Below are 26478 nucleotides of genomic sequence, written 5' to 3'. Positions count from 1 at the left end.
GTTTTGAAAGGAAAGCAGTGCTAATTAAGTAATGCAAGTAAAGGAATTTCCTCTGATTTGTTTCCCAAGTATCTCTCTTCACGTATAGAATTCCTGTAACATTTGGGTAGCTATGGTTTATGGAATGAATGAATACATATATATATATATACATTTATACCACCACCTGTAAAATCACAGATGGGTAGCTAACCATGGGCGGCTTCTACTAAACCCTAATAACCAACCCTACGAAGAAACCATTCCGCCCTCTTCTCCACAAAGGATTTGAGGAGGTTACACAGAGCACAGCGCTAACTGGCTACTGTGGCCCCGTGGGCTTTCACTTCTGCCGCCTGCACTTGCTCATCACCCAGCCCCGACTAGCGCTGTGAGCAAATGCATTTAGAGACATTTCCATGAGTGACAAATGTCCAGTAGACTAATCATAGGCTCTCAACTGTTAGACATACAGGGCTTTATAAGGCTAAACCGTGAAGGTCTTAAGTGTGCACTGTTTTCCATATTATCCTGAGATAAGTAAGACTCGTGCTGAGTTAGGAAAGGGCGTTCTCCGGACCTAGAAGCGGACACCTGTTACCTCACTATCTGTATTTTCACAGAGGCTGGAAGGGAGGGTCGCTGTGCAAAGGATGTGAGCCTTTCCTGTGTGGGCAGCCCACCGCGGGGCCAGGGAGAAGGACACCACACTTAGTCACCAAAGGGCCAAGGAGAGGTGGGAGAGAAACAGAAGAGGCAAAACAAAAGGGCAGCGGAGGGAGGCTTTGAAGATGAGGCAAACTTCACTGTTTACCATTTTGCCTATTTCCTAGCATTAGTCACTAGACAAACAGTGAACACAAAGGTATTTTCACTCAGTGGGAACGATGTAGCGTCCTAAAAAGCTAGACCACTGCCCCTCAAGATGACAAAAGCTGTATTTGCTTGTCCTTTTCCCATATTTGGCTTCCTTACGAAAGGAGCTTCATTCCAAAGGGAAATAAAAAAGGGGGGTGCTTTCAGAGCACATCATTTCCTTCTGAGCAGCCAGGACTGGCCTCCTCAGTGTGCTCTCCACGCTGATGTATGTATGTATGTATGTATTAAAGACAGACATAAGGGACAAAGTCTAGTTGAACTACATGTAGCACCCATTTTTTTTTTATGCCAAAAATTTTCCCTAAGTAAAACTGATCCCCAAAGAGAATAAGGAAACGTGAACCCTCCCAGGCAACAAAAAAAAAATTGGGGGGGGGGGGGTGTGAACAGAGCAGAATCACCTGTTTTTTTTAAACCACACACACTGCAGATTCTGACACGCCCCCTAGGAAGCTGCAGCTCTTCCCCAGCCGGCCAAGGAGGGGAGCGCAGCACCCGGTCTTTCCAGTGTGAAAAGCCGAGAAAGAAGAGCCGAGGGCCACAGACCTGGAGGGAAGGATGTCTCTCGGAAGGCCGGCATCTACCCAAGCTGGAACACAGGTCATAAGGTGTCATTGTAAATGGCCACAACCCAAAAGAAACCAAAAAAGAAAGTTCAAGAACACGAGATAACATTCACTGGGGGTTATTAGTAACAGCAGCCTTAAGGAGGGATGGCCAAGTGATGGTGGCTGGTTTTTTGATTACTGCTAAGAGTAATAATCAAAACCTCAATGTACGAGACTGGCTCTAGGCTTATCAATCAGTCAGACAGAAGAGACAACATGACGCCCCCCCTGCCAGCAGAGGCTCCTAAGTCAGAGGAAGCAACGACCCGCCAGAGGCTGTACCAGCGACGCAGCAGCCAGAGAACACAGTGATTCAATAAGTCAAATTCTTCACTTACCATTTGTTAGTCTATCAAATAGAAAGATATCAAAATTCCAATTTCCAACTTTTCCCAGCATACACTGAAATGAAAACCAAACATTCCTACTGTAATTTAATTTCAATAACACTATCTTTAGTAGATGGTTCACAGAAAAGTTAATGAAAATGGAAAGTGATTGATTTACTCTAAGAAATGCTATATATCATTATCCTTTAAATCATTACCTTTCCAACTGGTTCCAAAAAATGTATAAAAAGATAAACTCAATTTGAAAAACCAAATATTATTGTTTTCCAATGAATAAATGTATAAGTAAGGTTAGTGTTTTTTAAAACTTACTCTATTCTGCTACAAACTTTTAAGTATTCTACCATAATTTACATCACAGAAGTATGGTTCTTACGTTGCATGGTCTAGAAACTAGATTTTAAAAGTTTAGTAAAACTAAATTATAATAACTGAGTACTTACTATAGCAGGTACTGTTAAAGTACTTTATACTCTTACTATTCACACCAACACTATCGAGTAGGCACTGTTTTCAATCCTCATTTATAGATGGGGAAACAAGCAAAAAGTAACTAACTTGCTCAGCTAAAAATAATAGAGCTGGGGTCTTAAATCAGGTGGCCTGATTCTGGAACCTGGGCACCTGACATCTATACTATGTTATGCTTAAATTGTTACTCATTTTTTTAGAAAACACTCCCAATTATGGGTATTTATTTATATTCTTTAAATATCCATATAAAACAATAGCATTTACTACATTAGTTTTCGGATTGATGTGTATTTCAGCCAAACAAATAAATACCACAATGACTTTAAAAACCAAGTAGATTCTATTTTTACACGATATATTTGTAACATGAAAGTTCTGCAAACTTTATTTTTAAGAAAAAAATATGATTTTGTTTCCAAAAGTTCATTGTTGTATACATTTATAAATAGATTAACATAAGCAATACTAAGACACCACTAGTAGAGATTATAATAGTACCAACAACCAATCATACACAAATCAACATTCTCATTCCAAAAAGACGACCTTGCAAACTTTTTAAAGTTTAAAGAAAGCATGAACACTTTCCACTGATTTCTTTTATCAAAGAGAGAAGCAAGTTTTTTCACGTTAATGTTATCATAAAGGTACTCCAGCCCTATCTACACAAACTTACAAAATCTTGTGTGTGTGTGTATATGTATGTATGTATGTGTGTGTGTGTGTATATATATATATATATATATATATATATATATATATATATATATAATTCTAAAAATATAGAAACAAGATTAAAAATCCTCATTTGTTAAAAAAAAAAGTTCATCTAACTTCCACCTTCATTAAGACATTTCTTTTAAAACATATAAAGGAAATAATGCTCAAAATCACTGAGTTTAATTAAGAAACATCTAAGTCCTCAAAATAATCCACTGATTCAAGAGACTATGTATGAAAATCATTTGACTGAAAGTCACGAGACTAACTTTCTGTGCTGATTTACCTCTAATCAGAGCTCAAATAAGTCCCTTTTGCTCCTTAGGCCATAGTTCACTTATCTATTGAATACAGGAATTAGGTCAGATAATGCATAATATTCTTCCCAGCGATAAGAATATTGTGATCTTATAGTTTAATGTTCTACTGCTCTACTTGTTAATGTTATAATAAATAAAAAGCATTTTCATTTATTTAATTCAGAAATTTCCCTTGCTCTGTAATACCTAATCATAAAATGAATGAACAACTGCTCTAAAGGAAAAACCTGAAAAATGGACTCAACTGATTTTCACATACAAAAAAAGGCTCTATAAATCAGTATCAGATGAGAAAAGAAGGCTTCATTAAACTTATCAAAAGGGTAATGTTTCTTGAAAAAGCCATACACACCTTGGCTTGTCCATTATAATCATCATCTAAAATGTTTAGAGAGTTTGAAACAGTTGTACCACGAAAAAAACGTGATGATCTAAGATACCGCTGGAAACTTAGTAACCTTCTGATATTCCTTGCAGACACTGAAACTTCAATTTCAGATTGAGCTGAAATAAAAAAAGTAAAAGGTGAGTACAGCAAGTCAAAACTGTGCATGTACTATCTTGTAATACCTCTTTTCTAGCTATATACAAATAAAGATTTAAAATGTTAGCCATTATACCACACTTCTAGGAGAAAAGAGGTACTTTACTTGTATTCCTATTAAAGAACTAAAAATGAAGGGGTAAATGGCCAATTTTGACAGCATTTAGAAAGTTAATAATGAGGAGTGAGGCTCCATTAATAATCAGCTTTTTTTTTTAACTTCCAAGAATTATCATTTCTCACTCTATTGCCTCAATATACTAAATACACATGGAACAGAAACACAAAATCTAGTTTGAAACTATGCTTCATACTAAGAAGCCGGGTCCCAAGTTATATCAGAGACTTTAACAATTAAAACATCTCAAATCCCAAGGAGGTATCATTCTAAATATTTCCTCAAGGTAATTTTATTCAGAGGAAAAGGAAATGGAATGGAGAATAAAGCAGTTTACGTCCTGTGAGAGAGAGTTCTAAAACATAGGGATAAAAATTCTGTATGATGAAAACCCAAAAGAGACGTGGTTCCACACTGGAGACTGACGTGTTCTCTGTTAGTGAGTCTAGCAGCCATTTTAGAATAAACCAAACTTTGAGTAATAGATTAAACAACAGACTTGTGTTAAAAGCTCTATTTTTTTTACATTAAAAAAAACTATTCAGAGAGAGAGAGAGAGAGAGAGAGAGAGAGAGAGAGAAGAGAAGAGATGGATTTGTTGTCCCACTTATTTATGCATTCATTGGTTGATTCTTGTATGTGCCCTGACCAGTGATCAAATTCACAACCTTGGCTTATCGTGACAACACTCGAACCAAATGAGCTACCCAGCCAGGGCCTAAAAGCCATCTTGTAGGGGATATATGTTATTTTTAAATTCTAAATTGAGTGAAATGTTCACAATATAAAACACATGAAAATGAAGAGTAAGGATAAGCAAATCATAATCTCTCATCTTAACTTCCATGAACTTAGAATCACCAGGTGGAAAGGCAGGTAATCAAATATATCCTCTTCTTGTGGGTCCAGTCACTAACTCCTCTATTACCCTGCATTTTCTTTTCTACAAAATATGGCGATAATATCGAACTCAAAGGGTGCTGGATTAAATGAGATAACGTGTACACAAGTCACCTACAGGAAGTACTAAATAAATAGTGGCAATGTAGATGATGATAAAATCGATGCTGATGTCACTACTTACAGTTATGCTTCTAGGTATTATCCTAAGCTCCAAATCTGTTCATGTTGCTCTAAATAAAAGTATTCACTGGCTCCCAATTATCTTAAAATGAACTCCATCTCTTAGCCTGGAAGAAAAGGGCCCAGGGCCCAGGTCTGGCTTGCTCCAGATGTGACTCGGGTGTCACCTTCCCTGGGAAGCACACCTGAACTCCCACCTCCACACGCACTCCCTCCTGAGAGCGAGGGGAAGCACCTCCTCTGGGGTGTCCAAGTTTCCTGCACACACACACCTGTCAGACACTCCTGATCTCGTATTGTAATTGCTTACTGACCTGTCTCCTTTGACAAACCATGACCTCCAATACAGGCACAAACTATTTTTTTCATCTCTGTATTCCAAAGCTACATAATAGTGCCAAGTAGGTATAGGTGAAATATATTGAATAAATGTGGAATAAATGCATACTGTGTTTGAAACATTCCGTCCACTCACATAAGCCAGAAATAAAATAATGCACACTGTTCTGTGGTTCATTTCCCTTATTTTTTATTTCAGTGAGTCTAAAATCCAAAAAATCTAGAACAGTAGTAGAGTTAAATTTTGATCTTTAACAATGTAACATATTAAAAGGACTGGAACCAAAATGTAAAACTATTACTATCAAGTGATTATGTTTGAACTAGAAGTAGCACCTTTGAGGAAATGAGGGCAGACCAAGTTCAGTGAAAGCAATGATCCAAGGGCTTTACAACCAGTATCTCATTTAGCTCTCAACAATCTCAAAATATTACTATCTTCCACTTTACACATGAGAACACTAACTCTGAGAGAGATTGAGTAATCTGCCCAAGGTCACACAGCCAATTCAGGATGACAACTGGATTTATTTTTTTGGACAACTGGATTTTAAAATACAGATCTGTCTGTTTAAAAAGACTGTGTCCACAGTAGTACTCATACGTTTTTTAAATCTTGAAAAGTATTGTTTGTTAACTGTTTATTATAAAAATCCTATGGACACCATCATTCAAAATTGTCCTTATTTAGATGACAGTATGTGCAAAAAAAGAAGCAGAGAGGAAAAAGATGATGTGTGAAATGCACGTCTTTAATGTGACCCTACCTGGAAGGGTCAGAGAGAAAGGAAATGAGTATGTGGGGAGCAGACTAGATCTAATTTATACAATACCAGCACCATCATCCCTGAATTATAAGGTACTTCACAGTTTTACAAAATGTTGCAGAAGACACGTATTCTATTCATTATGGAAAAGTAACCTAAAAAAGTTCAAGGTCATGAGCGTCCCTTCAATTTATCTTACACACAAAAGATAACAATTTTATCATTAGCAATTTATCACATCATGTGCGCATGCAAATATACACTAATAGTAGAATCACTGCTTTCAAATGATTGGTCCAAACTAATACATCTTCAAGTAAATTTGAGAATCTCTTTGAGAGGACCATTGCATAAGATCCAAAACCATGAATGAGCCTCATTTGAGGGGAAAACCCCAGCCACTCAACCCACCATGGTAAGTCCCCGTAGCAACATGGCAGGATTCACACGTCCGAGGTGAAGACAGCTGGCATTGTCTGGAAGTTGGAACTCTTCCCACACGATCATAGTTGTATCCTCCCCCTGCCTTACTCCTATTTTCAGGGTGACTTCTGACAAGTCACAACTTCCAGATGTTTCATTTTCCTTAACTGAAAAAAACTAACCATAACTCATGTCCTTTTCCTGTTTCACAGAGCCCTGAGGTTGGCACTAATTATCAAGAGTTCTGTTTTGACCATATTAAGTTGAGAATGAATATTAGACATTAATTTAAGGGGAAGTGCTCCCTCATCACAGGAGCCCAATGCCTTTCAGCAAGACTAACTCAAAAAACAGCCTACACAAGAGGATAAACAGATGTTCACTTAATGATAGAAGCGCCCGAACAATTAGTGGTTACTTCAGAGACAATCTAAGGAAGGGCAGAGAACTGTCCAGATGAAACAGCAAATCATCCGGGGAAGTGTTTTCTTCACCTGGGGCCTGAGGAGCCTGTCCCTGAAAATATCACATTCTGCAAAGAACCGAAAATCCCACGGGACCGGCTTAACACGGGACCGGAACCCGGGGGAGAGAGAAGAGTGTTTGATTTTTTTCACCAATCTAATTTTTGAACATATAATTCACATGTTTCAAGAAATAAGCAAGAAAGGAAGAGGGAGGAAGAAAAGAACACAGTAAAAAACCTCACTCTTATCAGGTCCCCCATCCAACTGACTGTAAGCCCTCCTGTAAAATGATAATCTTTCCCCCCCCCCCCAAAGCTTTTTGTGTATCCTGAGTTTTTTGATCAAACATATGGAAACATCATTATATAATACTAGTGGCCCGGTGCACAAAATTCATGCACATTAAAAGGGAATTAATTAGAGGAAATATTTTAATATTGCTATGTGCCCTTTCTCTATAATAGAAGTGTTAGAGATGAAAGAAAATTAATAAAATGTATATGAAAATCTCCCTCCTGTCAGAGTCTGAGGCGCACCGTGGGACCCAGAGTTAAGTCCCCGCCCACCCACAAGCATCTCGAAATCTCGTGAGACCCAGACCCGGCCGGCCCCACCCGTCAAGCCCCACCAGGTGGTGGTGGTGGTGGGGGGGGCGTGGCCTCAGGTCCCCCAGCCCCGGCAGAAGGGCGTGATGACCATTTGCATATTAGCTCTTTATTATATAGGATTTTTCTACTACTTTTACATAAATGATAGCATAGTATACAACCTATTCTGCGCCTTGCTTTTTAATTTATCTTGAAGCTATTTCCTGGAATGCCTTCTTCTTCTTCTTCTTTTTTTTTTTTTTTTTTAAATATATTTTATTGAGTTTTTACAGAGAGGAAAGGAGAGAGCCAGAGAGTCAGAAACATCGATGAGAGAGAAACAAGGCACACGCCCCTGACCAGAATGGAACCCGGGACCCTTCAGTCCGCAGGCCGACGCTCTATCCACTGAGCCAAATCAGTTTCAGCGCCGCCTTCTTTTTTTAAGACTATAAAGTATTCCATCAAATGAATGAACCATAATCTAATCAACCAGTCCTCTACTGAAGGGCACTGGTACAACATTACAATTTGCAAAAATACCTTCATTTTGTTAAATAAGCGTACAGTTCTACTACTTGTTTAACAGCTTTAGATATCATTCTTTAATGTGAGGGAATCACCTTATCATCTTCTTTCCTTTTTCCTCTTCCAATGTTTGTTAGTTATCAGAGCACTTTTGTTTTCTTCCACTCTAAAGCCCACTTTAATTTTAGGTTCAGCTCTAGAACTAAATACATTCAATATTCAGATCCTTTTGCCGTGGCTTCCCCAGTTATCTTTTGTTTGGTTAAGTTCATCCTTTAGTAGTTTCTTCAAGAAGGGCTCATGAAAACAACATATCTCATAAACAATATATTCTTGAATGCTCAAAGCTTTCCTTGGTAGCCTTTGTACTGGAAGAACAGACTGAATATAAATATTCAATATAAAATTCATGGTTCTCATTTTTCTCCTCTGAGTTTATTTGAAGGTATTGGCTCACTGTCTTCTTGTATTGAGATGCAAAGTCGGAGGCAGGCCCATCACCTTCCCCTCATAAGTGACTTGGTCTTTTTGCAGGGCCACCCACAGCATCTCTCTGCCTCTTTCACGTCCAGTGGCTTTGCTGGGCTGGACCTCACGTTAACTGTTCTTGGTCATTATCCCACGGTGCACAGTGTGCTTTTTCAAAGTGCAAATGTAAGTGTTATTTCTAAAACGTTTTCTTGAATTATATCTCTAAATATTTATTTAGTTCCACTATTTTAGCTTATTATTCAGAGACTCTAAACTGTTATCTTGAAACCCATTTGCCTGTCTGCTATCTCATGGGTGTTCTCTCCAAATCTTTTAAAACCATTTGTTCCTTTTGTTTTCCCATTTCTATCTGCTCTGCTCATTATCTTATTTAGTGCTTATTTCACCTGGTAGTCCTACCAAATACCCTCATATCTGAGCTTTACTGAAACAATTGCTCCTTTTATTTCCCAATTCTGAATGTACATGTTTCAATTATTTTTGTTGTCTTATTATCTTTTTCTCTGAATTCTTGAAGTTGTTCATTACAACGAAGTTATTGCTTCCTTTAGTTTTTTAAGTGAGCGGTAGAAAATTTGGTCACAATGGTCATCAGTTTGATGGCAACCTTTTTCTGTGAAGTGCTTTTCAATCACTGTTAAGTTCTGCTGCTCTCTTGCACCGTGTTGCTTAATTATCTATCTGGTGTGCCAGTGTCTTCGTTTTAAAGTCATTATTGAATGGGCTGAATTTCCCTGAACTCACCCTTTACACGAAGTTCTAAACGCAAATGGAAGTGAAGTCTTAGGAGAGCAGAGATGTCCGCCAAGCTTCACTACCCGAAGGGCTGTCTTCTCTGCCAAAGGGACAGGCTGCTTCTTACAAACATGCCTCTGATATTTCTCCAAATGGGGCCTAGGGGGACTGCACCTGCCTTTCCCCTCAGCCCAGATCCTAGGCCGAGTGTGGCACATAAAATAGTTAACTTTGTACTTAAGGGTGGGTCCCCTTTACATAATTCTTGTGTGTGTGTGTGTGTGTGTTTTTAATACTTTATTGATTTTTTACAGAGAGGAAGGGAGAGAGAGAGGGATAGAGAGTTAGAAACATCGATGTGAGAGAAACATCGATCAGCTGCCTCCTGCACACTCCCTACTGGGGATGTGCTCGCAACCCAGGTATGTGCCCCTGACCGGAATCAAGCCTGGGACCCTTCAGTCTGCAGGCCGACGCTCTGTCCACTGAGCCAAACCGGTTAAGGATACATAATTCTTGCGGTTAGGCTGTTTCTAATCTTCATTCTCCTTACAAACAATTCTGCAATAGACATTCTGATAACTAAATCTTTGAGCACATTCTGATTGATTCCCTTAAAATAAACCCTCAGCAGAACAAGCACATAGGAGCATATGTCAATGACTGCTAAAACACAATGCCAAACTGGAGACTAAGTTTTGTAAAAGAAACTCAGAGAGAACTGTTCTAGATGAGCTTCCAAAATATGATCTAAGGAAAGAATCAACTATAAATCAAAGATGAAGTGTGATAAGCTCATTTAAGATGGAAATTTTGTTTCTTCAGGTTTGGTCTTTTCTGCCCCAAATTCTTTCCCTCTACACACACTCACACATACCCACACACTCCTTATGATGATTAAAAATAAAATTCTTATATTGAAACAAGGAGAGGCCACTACAGAGAAAGTATCAAGTTGAGTAATTAGGAATATATAAAAGAGGGAACTGGGAACAGAAAATGGTAACTATACCATTAACTAGTGCTTTCATTTAATTACTAAAAACCTCACCCTGTGACCATAATACACAAAATCTGACCCTATTACCAATATTCTCATGAGCTCACGCTGTAACATGCAATGCGCCATTATTTATTTCATAGCATAATACACCAGTAGATAAAAGTTGCCTAAAGTCCAGCTTTTGCCAGGCTAGGACTATTTAAATCCCAGGCTTGTTCTAGTTTGCACGGTTACCCACATTCCAATCCAGCTTAGAAACCCAACAGGCTCCGTGAATTAATCAAGTTACTTTTAAAGAGCTGTTGGCTCTGCTGGTTCTCGTCTAAAATATCACATTACCTACCTATGTGGCCGTGAACAAACTCATCAGCAGCAGCCTCCACCAATACTAAATGAGCGGTGTTACTTAATGATCATGGGAATTACTTCCAGCCACCCAGTCTTAGCTTCTCTAAGCCATAAATACATACATACATACATACATACATATGAAAGAAATGAAATGAAATGTGGGATAGCAGACACAGTCAGAAGCAATATTTCTCTCTTGCATTCCCTTACAAGAAATACAGGTTAAGGAAACATAAGGGCTGGGGAATCAACACATCTTGGCAGTATTCCTCCCAACTCTCTCCCAGAGGCTCTTTTCTCTACCACCCAAATGGCATGGCAGGAAATGTCACTGATATTTACTTATTAGACAAAAGAGGGTTTTAACAAGAAAAACCTTTGGTTCTTGAGACTCTACTACTACTTGCTTTAATGGTCCACAAGAGGGAGCCACGGAGTCACTGTATCTGCCACCTTAAAGCCATAAAAATCATTTAGATGCATATAATCATGAATTACCCTTGGAGGTTGTTTAAAATGTTTTTTAAAAATTCAGTGCTGTTAAGGTTTTAACTCTAGTCTAGGGCAAGGTCATGCTGAATAATAATTGAATAAAAAAAAATTCAAGACCTTCTATATTCTAACTTTCCCTTTCTTTAATTTTCCTCAAAAAGAGTAGGAGCCATATCTGAAAGCCTATTGTTAAAACGGAGTAAGTACATTCACCTCTACCTATGAGATAAGTTTTCTTGGGAGAGTTTTCACATTTATTTATTTATTTTTAAATATATTTTATTGATTTTTTGCAGAGAGAAAGGGAGAAGGATAGAGAGTTAGAAACATCGATGAGAGAGAAACACTGATCAGCTGCCTCCTGCACACTCCCTACGGGGGATGTGCCCGCAACCAAGGTACATGCCCTTGACCGGAATCAAACCTGGGACCCTTGAGTCCGCAGACTGACGCTCTATCCACTGAGCCAAACCGGTTAGGGCGAGTTTTCACATTTAGCATGTGCGAGTGGGTGGGGATGGGGGTGAGGGAAGCTAGGTGCTTGGAGCAATGGCTTGCACTAGAGTAGCACATGCTGAAATGGACAGGCAGCCCAGCAGAGTGGATAGAGACATGAGCTTTGGAGTCACACACCTGAGTTTGAATCCCAGCTCTGCCTTTTTTACTTGTGATGTGACACTGGGAAACTTATTTAAAGTTTCTGATCCTCAGTGTCCTCACTATAAGCCTCACAGGACTGCTGTAAAAATTAAATGAGATAATATATGTAATATGTCCTTGGGGTCAAAAAATAAACACTTAACTTTAATGCTATAGTTATTATAGATATCAAATATTTTTATTGAGGTATAACTGACATATTAATTTCAGGTTCAAATATTTTTAAACACATAACTTCACACTATTTAACAAAACCAGATTTATTCTTCATGACAGCATAATTCCAACCCAAAGACCACTGCATATTTTACATACTACAGAAATAAATGCACACATTTGGAGATTTCAAATATGCATAATCTTATTTCTTTAAAATGAATATATAGACAATCCAAGCTTTATTACAAATCAAAGAAATGACTTATTCACAATCTAAAATTAAATCAATGTTAACATGAGAATAAGCCCTATAACCAATATTCTTTCCCTTAAGCAATTCTAATAACCTTAGTTTGCAGGATTCAATGTCCATTTTGACAGGATTTGATAAAACAGTCAATATAAAACATTTTTTTAAAATATAAAACCCTTTAAAAAGATTAGTCTTATTATGGTATGGATTGGGCATTTCCACTCTTCAGTTATGGGTTATGCGTTATGTTGGGTCCGTTTTATGCTTAAACTCAGGTATTGAACATAGCCCCTTATTAGTGAGCTGAGAAAGAAAGGAGAAAAAGCAAGTACACAAGGCCTTAATGGGTAACATACAAAATAAAGCCTAAAGTTAAATCTCCAATTTCCCCAATTCTCCAAAATAGGATTAAACTGCCATTAAATTGCATTACAATTAAGGTACAGTCCATATCCTTTTCTAATTTGTGCTAGGAAGTTAAAGAAGATATCCAGAGATAAAAAATCGGTGATTTTCGATACAGGCACCTCGCAGTCACCTGGAAACTAGGCAAGTTTTTAAAAATACACACACGGGGCACAATGCTCTGTTTCTTAGTTCCATTCGATACAGCAGTGCTCGTCTCGTCTCTACAAGCACCGCTTGGTGAGGAAAGTGCTACAGGAAGGAGGTAGGAACACTTGTGGTGAAAAGGCAGAGGAAGAGGACGTAGATGATTGCTTCCTGTTATATCTCCACAAACTTTCTCAGAAATCTTGTTTTTGAAAACAACCAGATGTGATTTAAAGACAAATGAATGATTGGGAACAAACTAACATTTTAAAATATGACCTTAGTCTACAATGCCACAGCTATAAGAAGAGGCTGGCATGCTCACATTTGAAGGGGAGACTAAATTACAAATGATAGACAAGCCACTTAATATGCTTGTAAACAGGGAAGCAAGGACCAGGCAGTACAGCAGGAAAGATAAGAAAACACTGTAAGAAAGAAAGTCAAGGCAAAGGGAAATGCCAAGCAACAAGTTTTATGCTCAAAGTGAGAAGCTGTAAAAGTTTCTGAATAGAATAGGATGTACCCTTGTGTGAGAATTACTATATATTAAAGACTGAGATAATAATCTAAGACAATAAAATCAGCATGGCATAAGCTTTTAAGCCCAAAATACACATAGAAACAGATGTTCTTTCTGATCATATAAACAAACATGAAATGAGTATCCACATCTAACACAGCTCTGTTAGGAAGACAGGAAACAACCCAAAAGCAAACACACATGAAGATCAAGAGAAAATTTAGGGAGAGTTCTATATGTTTTCATAGTGGGCAGCAACAGACAGGCAGCAACCAGACTGAATTTGGTTAAGTTAATACAGATTACACTTAGAGAAATACAAATGGGGTCGTATAAAATCTGATAGAAGATAAGCAGTTTTGGTCAATTTGATGCAGCAAGAATGTTAAATCTCTATGAGCCAGAGAACAGGACAAAAAGATGAATAAGAAAAAAATTTAAAGTTTAGATTTTTTAGGCCGCCGTGTAAATATCCTGAAAAATTCTCTTGCTGCCCTAGTATGGGGTGGAATAAAGTGCTAAAATGAATAAAAAGCTCAAGATAACGGGCAAAATACATTTACATGAAATGGAACATTACCATGTGCCAGGAGAAATAGAAAATGGAAAATAAATGCACTTGTGTGGAATGAAAAAAGAACTGTAAAGAAATATATTCCATGTATTGTTTGACATTGGCAGAGAGACCAGGCCTTCCAGTCTATGACGTCAATGAGCTTGGGTGAATTCCATGAACAGAAGTAACTGTCAGGCTAGTAGCTGCCATTACTATTTAATAAATCATGCCAGAATCTTTCAAAACAACACACCAGATCTTTTAGTGTACACATGGACTAGAATTATAATAATTCTCTTATATTTAACTAGAGGCCCAGTGCATGAAATTCGTTTTGTGTGTGTGTGTGTGTGTGTGTGTGTGTGTGTGTGTGTGTGTGTGTCCCTCAGCCCAGCCTGCGCCCTCTCTCAGTCTGGGACCCCTTGGGGGCTGTCCATCTACCAGCAGTTGGACATCTCTCTCACAGTCCAGGACCCCTCGCTCCTTACCGCCTGCCTGTTTGCCCCTTATTGCTTGGCGTGCTGCTGCTGGCTTCTGGCTGGGTGGTGCTTCCCCTGTAGGAGTGCACTGACCACAAGGGGGAAGCTCCTACATTGAGCGTCTGCACCCTGGTGGTCAGTACGCATCATAGTGACTGGTCGCTCTGCTGTAACGGTTGCTTAGGCTTTTATTTTACAGACTATTTTCGATGCACAAAATTCGTGCAATAGTAGGCCTTCCTTCCCCCGGATGCTGGCACTGGCTTCCCTCTGGCACCTGGGACCCGGGCTTCCCTTGCAGCCCCGGCTTCGTCCGGAAGGATGTCCGGTCTAATTAGCATATTACGCTTTTATTATTATAGATGGAACTACCTGACAGTCAATGTGCCCCCCTGAGGGGTCCCAGATTGAGAGAGGGCGCAGGCCAGGCTGAGGGACCCCACCAGTGCACGATCAGGTCCAGGGAGGGACGCGGGAGGTTGGCCAGCCAGGGAGGGGCCACGGTAGGGCTCCAGGGCATGTCCGGCCTATTTCGCTCAGTCCCGATTAGCTGGACCCCAGCAGCAAGTTAACCTACTGGTCGGAGCATCTGCACCCTGGTGGACAGTGCACATCATAGCGACTGGTCAACTGTCTGCTCCCTGGTGGTCAGTGCACATCATAGCAAGCAGTTGAGCAGGCTTAGCATATCATTAGCATATTATATTTAATTGGTTGAATAGAAAACCAGATGACTGGACACTTAGCATATTAGGCTTTTATTATATAGGAAGCTATTAGCACTTATCTATCTATACAGTGGGGCCTTGACTTACGAGTGTCCTAACGAGTTTTTCAAGATACGAGCCGTCTCTCGGCCGATTTTTTGCTTTGAGTTGTGAGCTAAAATTCAGGTTACGAGCCAGCTTCAGATACCCCACCGCTAGTTGGCACAGCGAACATCACAGTGAACGCCACAACATCAGCCCAGCATCACGTGTCTCGCTTGTTCGCTTTATGATTTGACATACGAGTAATTTGAGTTACGAGCTCCGTCACGGAACAAATTAAACTTGTAAGTCAAGGCCCCACTGTATATATAAAAGCCTAAGAGACCGGAATGACCGGCTGGTAGCTATGATGCGCACTGACCCAGACCTTGCTGCTGGGGCCCTGACAGCCCCAAATCTGGTTCACCTGCACACCGGACACAGACAGGATGGAGGAGGGAGCCCAATTCCTCACAGAATTGGCCATTGGCTAGCTTGCTGCTGGGGACCTGACAGCCCCGAATCTGGTTCACCCGTACCCCGTGCTCAGACAGGAGGGAGGAGGGAGCCTGATTCCTTGTGGAATCAGACATTGGTTAGCTTGCTGCTGGGGACCTGACAGCTCTGAATCTGGTTCACCTGCATTTTGGACCCAGACAGGAGGGAGGAGGGAGCCCGATTCCTCACGGAATTGGCTGTTGGTTAGCTTGTTGCTGGGGCCAACCTTCCGTTTGTCCCCCTCCCCGCTGCAGGGCGCTCCTCCCCCTTCCCCCCAACCCCCTGATCGAACCCAATCGCCGGACAGGCTGAGGGACCCCACCCATGCACAAATTTGTGCACCGGGCCTCTAGTTATTATATAAGTAAACTCAAAATAATGTGTAACTAAAAGAATGACATAAATTTAGGGACCTATAAATTTAGAGCAAACAAGGTAAGTTTTGACAAAAAGTCAACATGGAATTCATTTCATCAAGTCTAACAGATTTAAGACTCAAATATTATGTTTCAAGATGCCAGGTATATGGCCAATTGAACATAGGAAAATATGTGCAGGAATTTTGGGAGCCCTTAATCCAATCCTGCCCACTTACTTAGTCAGCCGATTTATTCAAAAGGAGGAAAGGAAAATGAGGAAGTTGCCTGGTTACCTCTTATAGGGTTGAGCGAAAGCAGACATTTGAGAAAGGCTGTAGGTCCTGTAAAAAAAACCCTTTTCAGATTAAATCAGTTTTTCTGCATTCCTAGTTTGCTCAAAACTTTGTCAAGAAGTGCCTGTTGAATTTTATCAAATGCTTTTGTGGTATATATAGTCTATCCATGACATTTCTCCTTTATTCTATTAATGTGATGAATTACATTGACTGATTTTTTAATGTTAAAACAATCTTACTTTTTTGGAAAAATATAAATTGAGTCAAAATATATTAGTCTTCCTATGAATTGCAGACTTAATTTAATAACATGTTATCTAGGATGTTTCTTCTATATCTGTGAGTGATAATGGCTGTAATTTTCTGTTCTTGTCTTATCCTTGTCAGGTTTTAGTATCAAGATTCTGTTACTCTTACATAAGTGGTGAAGTGTACTCTTTTTCTCTTATCCTCAAGAGTTTGCGGATAAAATTTTAGTTTTATGGTTATTTATTTTTTTCCCATCACTTCGAAGTAATCTTCTCGTTTCTTGATTTCTGCTGAAAATGAAATAACCTGTTTCTGGCAATGTCATAGTTGCTTCTTTTAAGGTAATAATTTTTTCTCTCTATCTTTTGAATATTTTCTGATTTTGGTTGTAAGTTATTCTTTGCTACATCTAGGTGTGGTCATCTTGTAATGTTTCTGTACTTGAGATTCATAATGCTTTTTTTTTTCATAATGCTTCTTGAATCTGTACATTAATGTCTTTTATCAAGCCATAGAGATTTCTCAGGCATTATCCTTCCAAAGACTGCTTCTGCTATCTTCTACCCTTCCTTTCCTGGGACCCTAATCATCTTTCAATACATTTTGTATCAGATTAGAGATAGAAGACTGAAACTTTTTTAAACCATACTCCATTGACAAGCAGGGTCTATGTCCTCTCTGCATGAATCTGAAAAGTGGTGTGATAAGCTGATCGAGAGAATATAAAAACATGATGTTGTACTAGTGTCCAGGCCCAGACCAGCAAAGACTAGAAACCCCCACACTTCCTCTCTCTTGGAATGCTTTATCTGGGGGAAGGCAACTGTCAAGACTAACTACTCTGGACTGCCATTAACCGAAAGAGAATTCCTGGCCAGCCCCAGAAATTCCAGTCATCCCAGCCCTGGTAGCAGATATGAATGTGCAGAAGCCATTGTGGATGTTCTAGCCCCAGGAGACAGCATGTAGAGAAGGACCAAGGCCCCAGACACATGGACCTAGTGGAGCCACCACAGCCATCTCTAGCTGTTTGAACCACCCCAGCTGAAGATGAAGACATTATGAAGCATAAACCTAACCCAGACTGAATTTTTAACCCTCGGATTCGTGATCATAAATAAAAGCTGTTTTATGCCAGTACATTTTGGGGTCATTTGTTACTACTGGGAGAGGTAATCCTCCACAAAGGCCCCAGGGTCAGTTCTCTTTCTTATTGCACCAGCCAAGAATGCCTAGCCCTGACCAATCATTGCCTGGGCCATTTCTCAGGGCCGTGTTTGCAGCTAGCATCCTTAAGGGATAAGTAAGATCTTTCCCTGGGACAAAGAGTATTCTTACTATAAAAGGTAAATTCCCCAAGCTCATTATTCCTTAGAGGTGATGCAGACTCATTGTTGGTAAAATATTCACATAACCCCCTCCAGGTTGCCACTGTAGGATATAGGGGAGGCTGGGTACTGGAGGAACTGACACAATATGATATTCATATTGCTGGGTCATGAATAATAAAGTCCTTTGTCTCTGACCCAGAAGTTTTGTGCCTTCTGCCAACATCCATGAAGCAGTAATAGGCAAACTTGTTAGCTTAGAAGGTAAAATCCCAGATTCTTCACAAATTCTTGACAGGTATAGAGCAATATGTAACTGGAACATATTCCATATCTTTTCTGCACTTTCTACCCTTTGCCTCATTGTGTTTCATTTTAAATATTTTCTTCTGGCTTATATTCCAATTCACTGATTATCTCTTCATTTTGGTCATATTTGCTGTTAAAACCATCTCAAATTAGTTCATATTTAAGGTATAGTATTTTTCAGTCTCACAATTTCCAGCTGGTTCTTCTATAATTTCCAGTTCTCCAATGAAGTTCTCAATCCTGTCTCTTTATTTTTATCAATGTAATTGCATTTAGTTACTTTAAAAATGTTTTTACTGATATTAGAGAGAGAGGAAGGAGAGGGATAGAGAGACAGAAACATCAATGAGAGTGAGAAACATCAATTGGCTGCCTCCTGTGTGCCCCCTACTGGGGATCAAGCTGGCAACACAGGCATGTTGCTTGACAGGGAATTGATCTGGTGACCTCTTGTTCATGGGTTGATGCTCAGTGAGCCCATGAACAATATGTACAATAATTAGTTATTTTAAAGCCCATCAACACTAATAAAAGAGAAAAATGGTAATTGGCGTACGAGCTACCCTTTTCATTGGCTAATCAAGGCTATATGCAAATTAACTGCCAACTAAGATTGGCAGTTAACTGCCAACAAGATGGCGGCTAATTTGCATATGTAGGCACAATGCAGGGAGGGGAAAGGGAAAGCAGGAAGAAGCCCCCTGCCACTGACAGTGATCGGAAACCCAGGGGGGAGCTAAGAGCTGGGGGGCAGGGCAAAGGCGGCCCTGCCCCCCAGCCATGATCAGAGAATCAGGCGCCTTTTCTGCCCTGGCCAGTGATAGCAGGAAGTAGGGGTGGAGCCAGCGATGGGAGCTGGGCACGGTCGAAGCTGGCAGTCCCAGGAGCTAGGGGTCCCTTGCCTGGGCCTAAAGCGGAGCCCACGATCGTGGGGCCGCTGCAGCTGCGGGTCCCCGCTGCCCGGGCCGGACGCCTAGGCCAGAGGCGTCAGGCCTGGGCAAGGGGCCGATCCTGCGATTGGAGGGTGATGGGGGTCAACGCCTGAGGGCTCCCAGTATGAGAGGGGGGGCAGGCTGGGCTGAGGGACACTCCCCCCCCCACACACCCAGTGCACGAATTTCGTGCACCAGGCCCCTAGTGTATAATAATTCCATATAGATATTTCTATTGTCTGTTGTTTCCTCTTCACTTTGGTCATACTGTCTTGTCTCATTATGCCTTTTTATTTTTAAGTCAGTGTTTCATATTGCATATGAACAATGTACAGGTAAATTGAGACTAATAGGATTAATATTTATTCCTAGCAGATGACTAGAGACATTAAAGCCACAGATAATCTAATCACTGGGTATGTTTCAAAGCTGGGATTTATTTCTATGGTTTACTTCAGAGTTTCTAATTTAAACATCGAGGTTTTACCAAAACCAATCTCCAAGTGTTGGTGAGCTCTAAACACCTGTTTTTGTTTTTCTACCCTTAAGTGTCCACCAAAGTCTCTGCTGAGCTTACCCACCTTTTTCAGAATCAGCAGATGCTACTAAGGGGAAAAGTAGCCTGAATAAGGAGCTCATGTCTCTGCCTTAGTAGCATTCTGATATACTCAAATACATCTTCTATGTTTTGCCAATCTTTCTAATATTCTTAACTAGAGTATTAATCCAAATGATTTAACCAACATTACCAAAAGTGGAACTTCTCCAAAAATAGATTTAATGTGTTTAATACTTAGAGGTTTTAGAAGTTTTGTTTTTTCCCTTTTCTCCATTGTGGGCCAGACCCACACAATGTTTATTTCAAAATATGCATTTTACCAAACATTTTAAAGGTGATGTGTATTTTCAAATAAACCAAAAGAACATACCTTGTTAATTATGCAATACCTTTACAAAATGTCATTTGCACAGAAACATCTGGAGTAGTGAAGACAAAACATGTGGAGCAAAAAATTTTTTAAAGAAAATATATTTTTAGAAATAGACTCATAAATATAGAGAACAGACAGATGGTTGCCAGAGGGGAGGGAAGTCAGGAGGTTGGATGAAAAAAGTGAGGGGTTTAAGTACAAACTGATAGCCACAAAACAGTCACAGGAGGGTAAAGTACAGCATAGGAAATATAGTCAATAACACTGTAATAACTCTGTGCGGTGCCAGGTAGAGTAAATATTGAGAGTATCACTTTGTAAAGTATATGACTGTCTAACCACTATGCTATACACTTGAAACTAATACAAATAATATTAAATGTTAACTGTAATTGAAAAATAAAATTTAAAAATCAAGGAAAAACAATTTTTTGAAAGAAAAAACGTACCAAAATAATTTCACATTTCAATTAAAAAGAAGGAAAAGTACATCAGCTTTCATACTTTTAATTATCTCTAAACATTTTACTAACATCATCTAGGAATAAAGTGTCATTTACCATAACCCAGTGTTTTTTTTTTTTGGTTTTTTTTTTTTGACCCAGTGTTTTTAAAACATTCCAAACATAATACAGTTTTCTCTTATATTCCTTTTTTCCCTTGGAAAATTATGTAATTTTATAAAGATCTGAAGTTTGCTCAATGTCCGAGATAAATATTGTGTTTGCCAACACTTACCGTGAAAAATACGAAAATCAATATACGGATGAGAACCTCTTCTTTCTGATTCAAATCCTGCTCGACTCCTTACGCGCACATCTCCTGGTGGGTCAAGGATGAAACACAGCTGAGAAGGCTGCCGTCTGGGAAGAAGCTCCCATATGCAACAAAGGCCTATGTGTGTGACAGTCATACACAGTGTGTGGCCCACTAGTAATACATATGGAACAAGTAGTTAAGAGCTGCTTTATATAAATTTTCAGTACTGAGTTGTAAGGCTAAATGGACATGTTTTTTAAATCTACTCCTACAATAATTATTATAATAATCTATATTTTAAAGTTAGCTTTCTGAAAGATGACTCAAGTGTATGATAATTCAACCTAATACCTTATTACTCACAAGTAGTTAAAAAAAATCCTCAGCACAAAATGTTAAAAAGCCACACGGAGAAATAAGTATTTATGAACCGTTTACTTGATACCTAGCACTAAACTAGAGGTTATAGGGGATATGAAGAAATAGAAAACATATTACCTATTCTCAAGCAGCCTACAATTTTTTTGAATGTACAGAAAAGTAAAATGTCAAAGATTCTGCCTTGTTTAATCTGATCAATCTCTCTATTCTCATTGACAGTGAGTATACCCAAGGCCTTTAGCTGGTTCTTACATTTTGTTCTTACAAGCTCACACTGTTTCTACATGTATCCATATGATAATCAGATGTTCTTTTCCATATAGCACCATTGCAAACCATGGACCAGACACTCTTTTTTTGTGCTGTATAAGCATTATTTTATTTAATTCTCTAGCCAATTCTGACAGAGAGGACCTTTATCCCATTTTATAGATGTGGAAACTGAGATTTTGAGAAGTAGCATGCCCATGCCACAAAGCTAGTGTAAAGGGTGAGAGGATTTAAACCTCACTCAGCAGGCTCCACTATACTTCCACAGTTCCCACCCAGTTCATAAACTTCAAGTCTCCAGTCCCTATCCCTGTGTTCTTGCTTATTACTCTTTGTTTCTCTAAGTAAGGCCATCATTTCTACCCTGAGTCCATCCCACAAAGGCTAACCACTTCTCTCAAGTGCTGATTCCTTCACCCTGTAGGAAATGTTTACTGTGCACCCAACCACACTTCAGACTCAGGAAATATAGCAGCAAGCAAAATACAAGTTCCTATCTTCATGAAGCTTATCCTTTCATGGATTGAGGCAAATAGTAAAATGAATAGTTTCGTTCTATAGATGATGGCAGCTGGTAACATGGAGAAAATGAAAGCAAGGTAGAGGAGGAGCGACTCATTAGTGTGGTCAGAGAAGGCCTCGCTGAAAAGGAGGCATCCGAGCAGAGACCTGAAGGAAGTGAGGCTGGGAGCCATATGGTATCTGGTGGAAAAGGTTTCCTGGCATAAGAAAGAGCAAGTATAATAAGTAAATACTCTTAGATGGGAGTATGCTTGGCATGTTCAAGGTCAAGCAAAGAGGGCAGCATGGCTGGAGTGAGGTGAGTGAAGGGAACTGGTGGGAGGTAGTAGGGCCAGATCATATTGGACCTTCATGGGACATTAGCTTTGGCTGTTACTCTATGATAGAAAACTATTAAAGAATTCTGAACATGCGAGTAAGAGCAATTTAACTTATGTCTGCAAAGACTGGCTCTGGTTGGGCACACTAGAGTTGCGTAGAGTCATATAGGTAAACTAGTTAAGAAGCACAATAAACACAGAAATAACTATGGCTTGTAGGGAAGGGACATGGGGAGATGTTGGTCAAGGGGTACAACACTTCAGTTATGCAAGATGAGCTCTGGAGCTCTAATGTACAACAATGCGACTAAAGTTAAAAATCTGCTATGGCTGAGAACAGATGGTAACAGCATGGGGGTGGGGGGGGGGCAGAATTCTGGTTATATTTTGCAGGTACCAGCCAAGAAGATTTGCTGATAAAGTAGACATAGAGTACAGAAGAAATAAGAGTCAAGAATGACTCCAGAAGAATGGAGTTACATTTTCTCGGATGGCAAGACTGCAAAATGAACAACCTTGAGAACACAAATCTTTTGTCTAATAGACATTTTACATGTGAAGTACCCATTATATGCCCATGTGGAGAAGTTCAACAGAGTTTTAAAAAATATGAGTCTAAAAAGCTGTTTCAAGGAGAGCAAAATCCTGAATAGGTTTGGAGAGAGATGGAGACAGTGAAGAGGAAAGGGCTGAACATTTGTGGGGAGACAGTATGTACCAGAGTAGAATGAAACTGAGGCAGATAAGATACACAAGCTAAATTAAAGAGGGGGAAAAATGAAAAAGAGCAAAAACAGGACACTGGAGAACATTTAGGCTTAAGAGTATCTAAAGGAATTAGTGAAAAAGGAAAAACAACAACAAGCAGGTGAAGAGTAAGAAATGCTCATGTCATAGAGTTGAGAGAAGAATTCAGAGCATGAGGAGAGTTGTCATGGAAGATGCCTTTAAGATAAGATGAGCAAATTTGCCTATTGGAATCTTAATAGTAAAATTTTAACAGTATGAATTAAAGTACAAGGAATGTAGTGTGGGGGTAAAGAGTGAAATCTGGTAAAGAGAAAGAGAGAAAGAAAATTATGGACATACATGTGAAAATTCATGTTACTTTGTGGACTTAAGCAATACATTAAAAACTTAAGAACTAAGATTAGAAGACACATGGTCCTCTCCTCGCCAGCCAACTGAGAACAAAATACACCCAGTGACAGGACTCTGGTCAGGAATTTCATGGCTGCATCTTTGTCTATGCTAGCATGGACATCAGTTTAGTACTTAGCAACTCTACAAATCTAAGATTCTTTTTATAAAGAACTAGAGGCCCAATGCATGAAATTCGTGCAAGAGTAGGCCTTCCTCCCCCCGGCTGCTGGCACCGGCTTCCCTCTGGCACCCAGGACCCAGGCTTCCCTCGCAGGAGGAGGCCCAGCCCACCCACCGGTGGCAGCCATGGCAGCTTGCCTCGGCCCTCGCAGCCCCGGCTTGTCCGAAGTCATCTGGAAGGACATCTGGTCTAATTAGCATATTATACTTTATTATTATAGATACTCAGGATGCAATTTAAAATTGGGCATGAGTGACAGAGTCCCAGTTATTACGCCAGATTTCTCAACTACCTAAAACTTAAATGCCACTTTATTCACATCACATTCAATATTGGTTTCTAGACTCAGTTTCAAAGTAATAGATTATTTCTGCTGTAAATAGGGATGAAAAGCTACTTAATTAAATATATCTCAATTTCAAATAATAGTAGGTGATAATAAAATTAACTGATATTGGTACAAAATAAAAAATGCTTACCTAGCATACGAATATACAATGCAGTCTGGTCAGAGCTGTCATAGGAAATAGCTCCACGCCTCTAAAAACAAAACAAACCATACACACATTTTAAATGCCTGACAATTAAATATGATATACAATTCAATTCAACAAACATGTATTTATTATTTATGAAGCACGATGAAAGAAAAGTTGGATATACAAAATGAAATTAGTTACGTATGGCATCTGCTCTTGAAATCTAGAGTTATAAGGAAGACAAACAGTCATAACCCAATAAGGTTAAGCACTACCACAAACAAGGATTCAGAGTGAGGAGCATGCAGTCCGTGGAATTCAATGTTGGAGTATGTCAGACAAGCCCACTGGGGAAGACCTTCTGTAGAGGTAAACAGAACTATTATTCTCTTACTATAAACATGAACGAGGAAGCAGACAAACAAGAATCATCAGACACCTGAAGAAACCCACTAGCTAAAAATAAATGGAATGAAATAAAAAACTAAATGGCCCACAGGCTAGCAAGAAATAAGAGGGGGGGAAAGGGAAGGAGTGTACTTCAAGAGATCTGAGAAGACACTGAATTTATGAAACAACAAACAAACAAACTAACAAAAACCCACAGGCTGCCACTGAAAGAGCGGGGATTTGAAAATATATTTTATGTTTAAAAATAAACAGATATAAAAATGTATCTTGCAACATTATTCACACTACCCCCAAATTAGAAAAATGGATAAAATGTAGTATAGCCATACAATGGAGTATTATCCAGACAAAAAAAAGGAAGAAAGTACAGATACAGGATACAACATTGACGAACCTTGAGAACAGTATGTTGAGTAAAAGGAGCCAGTCACAAAGTACCACACAGTATATGATTCCATTTACATGTAATGTCCAAAACAGGCAAATCCATAGAGACAGAAAGTAGACTGGTGGTTGTCTAGAGTTAGGCGAGTTGGCAGGAAATGGGGAGTGAATGTTAATGGGTGCAGGTTTCTATCTGCAGTGATGAAAATGTTCTCAAATTAATTGTAGTCATGATGGCACAACTCTGAATATACTCAGAAACACTGAATTGAACACTTTAGATGGGTGAATTATATGGTATGTGAATTATATATATTAATGAAGCTATTATATAAAAGCAAATGTTGCAGCCTTTAAAATATAATTACTAAAACAAAAAAATAAAAAGAGTTGACACACCCTCAGCAAGTTCTGCCCACTCTACCTTCACAGTCATCTCCTTCCCTCTAGCTTCACTTCTTCATTCTGTCTCAGGCAATAGCATCTCTCACCTGGACACGTACAATGGGCTTGTTTACCTGATGCATATCTTGGCCCCTAGTCCACTCTTCCCACAGAAGCAAGAGTGAACACTTCAACTTACTGCTCAAAACCCTCCAAATGGCTCCCGCTACACTTTAAATAAAGTCCAAAACCAAGCTCTGATTTCCAAAGGCACCCGAAGTCTGCCTACCCCTTTCTGTCTCCTCACCACGATGACCCAGGCAACGTAGCCTCCGTTCTCTTCCTCAATCCCACCAAACATACAGCCTGTATACTTGTTTCCCTGTCAGGGTCACTGCATCACTGTTCCCTCCCATCTCTCAGGTTCAACATATGAAATGTCATCTCTTCCGAGAGGCATTCCCAGACTCCCAAATCTGAAATCACCTAAAATCACCCTCTTCCATAGCTCCCTGCCTTTGTGCTCTGAACAGCATTAGCAGATGTTACTTTGTTTGCTTGTTCTACAATAAAAGCTCCACAAGAGCGGGAACTGTACTCCTGGCCCCCAAAACAATAGCTATTATTTAGTAGATTCTAAATAAATATTTGGTAAATAAATTATTAAATGATCTATTGCAAATAAGCTAATGAATAGCACTGATATAAACACAGCTTAAAAATCTAGAAGATAAAATTAACAGAATCTAAGCTCTGTGGAGGCAGAGACTTTGTTCACTGCTCTATCTTCAGATCTAGAATAAACCCCAACATTTAGAATACTGTCTAGCACATCAAAAGTGATCAATAACATTGGTTGAATAAACAGGTAAGCAAATTGTTTTTATTTTTTTAACTAGAGGCCCGATGCACGAAATTCGTGCAAGAGTAGGCCTTCCTCCCTGCCCCCCCGCCCCCCCCCCCCCCCCCCCCCCCGGCTGCCAGCACCGGCTTCCCTCTGGCACCCGGGATCCGGGCTTCCCTCACAGCCCCGGCTTCGTCCGGAAGGTAGTCTGGTCTAATTAGCATATTACTCTTTTATTATTATAGATCCTCACTCAAGGATATGTTTACTGATTTTAGAGAGAGGGAGAAACATTTATGTGAGAGAG

General features: G+C 39.5%; 1 protein-coding gene across 4 annotated transcripts in view; it reads right to left on the bottom strand.

The window, feature by feature from the left end:
* Positions 1 to 26478, bottom strand: part of PDE7A (phosphodiesterase 7A) — a 96530-nt gene that overhangs the window by 22735 nt on the left and 47317 nt on the right. For 2 of the 4 annotated variants that reach the window (XM_059673025.1, XM_059673026.1), the window contains exons 2-5: positions 24149 to 24209; positions 20832 to 20915; positions 3683 to 3834; positions 1805 to 1868 (exon numbers count right to left, since the gene is read on the bottom strand). In XM_059673025.1, coding sequence (XP_059529008.1) covers positions 1805 to 1868; positions 3683 to 3834; positions 20832 to 20915; positions 24149 to 24209 — 361 coding nt within the window. The remainder of the gene's footprint in view (positions 1 to 1804; positions 1869 to 3682; positions 3835 to 20831; positions 20916 to 24148; positions 24210 to 26478) is intronic. The other 2 variants (XM_059673027.1, XM_059673028.1) reach the window with 2 other exon arrangements.

Source organism: Myotis daubentonii, chromosome 17 (genome assembly GCF_963259705.1).
Source record: "Myotis daubentonii chromosome 17, mMyoDau2.1, whole genome shotgun sequence".
NCBI classification, from domain to species: domain Eukaryota; kingdom Metazoa; phylum Chordata; class Mammalia; order Chiroptera; family Vespertilionidae; genus Myotis; species Myotis daubentonii.
Note: the sequence above shows the minus strand (reverse complement) of the source record. Positions and strands in the feature narration are given on the sequence as shown.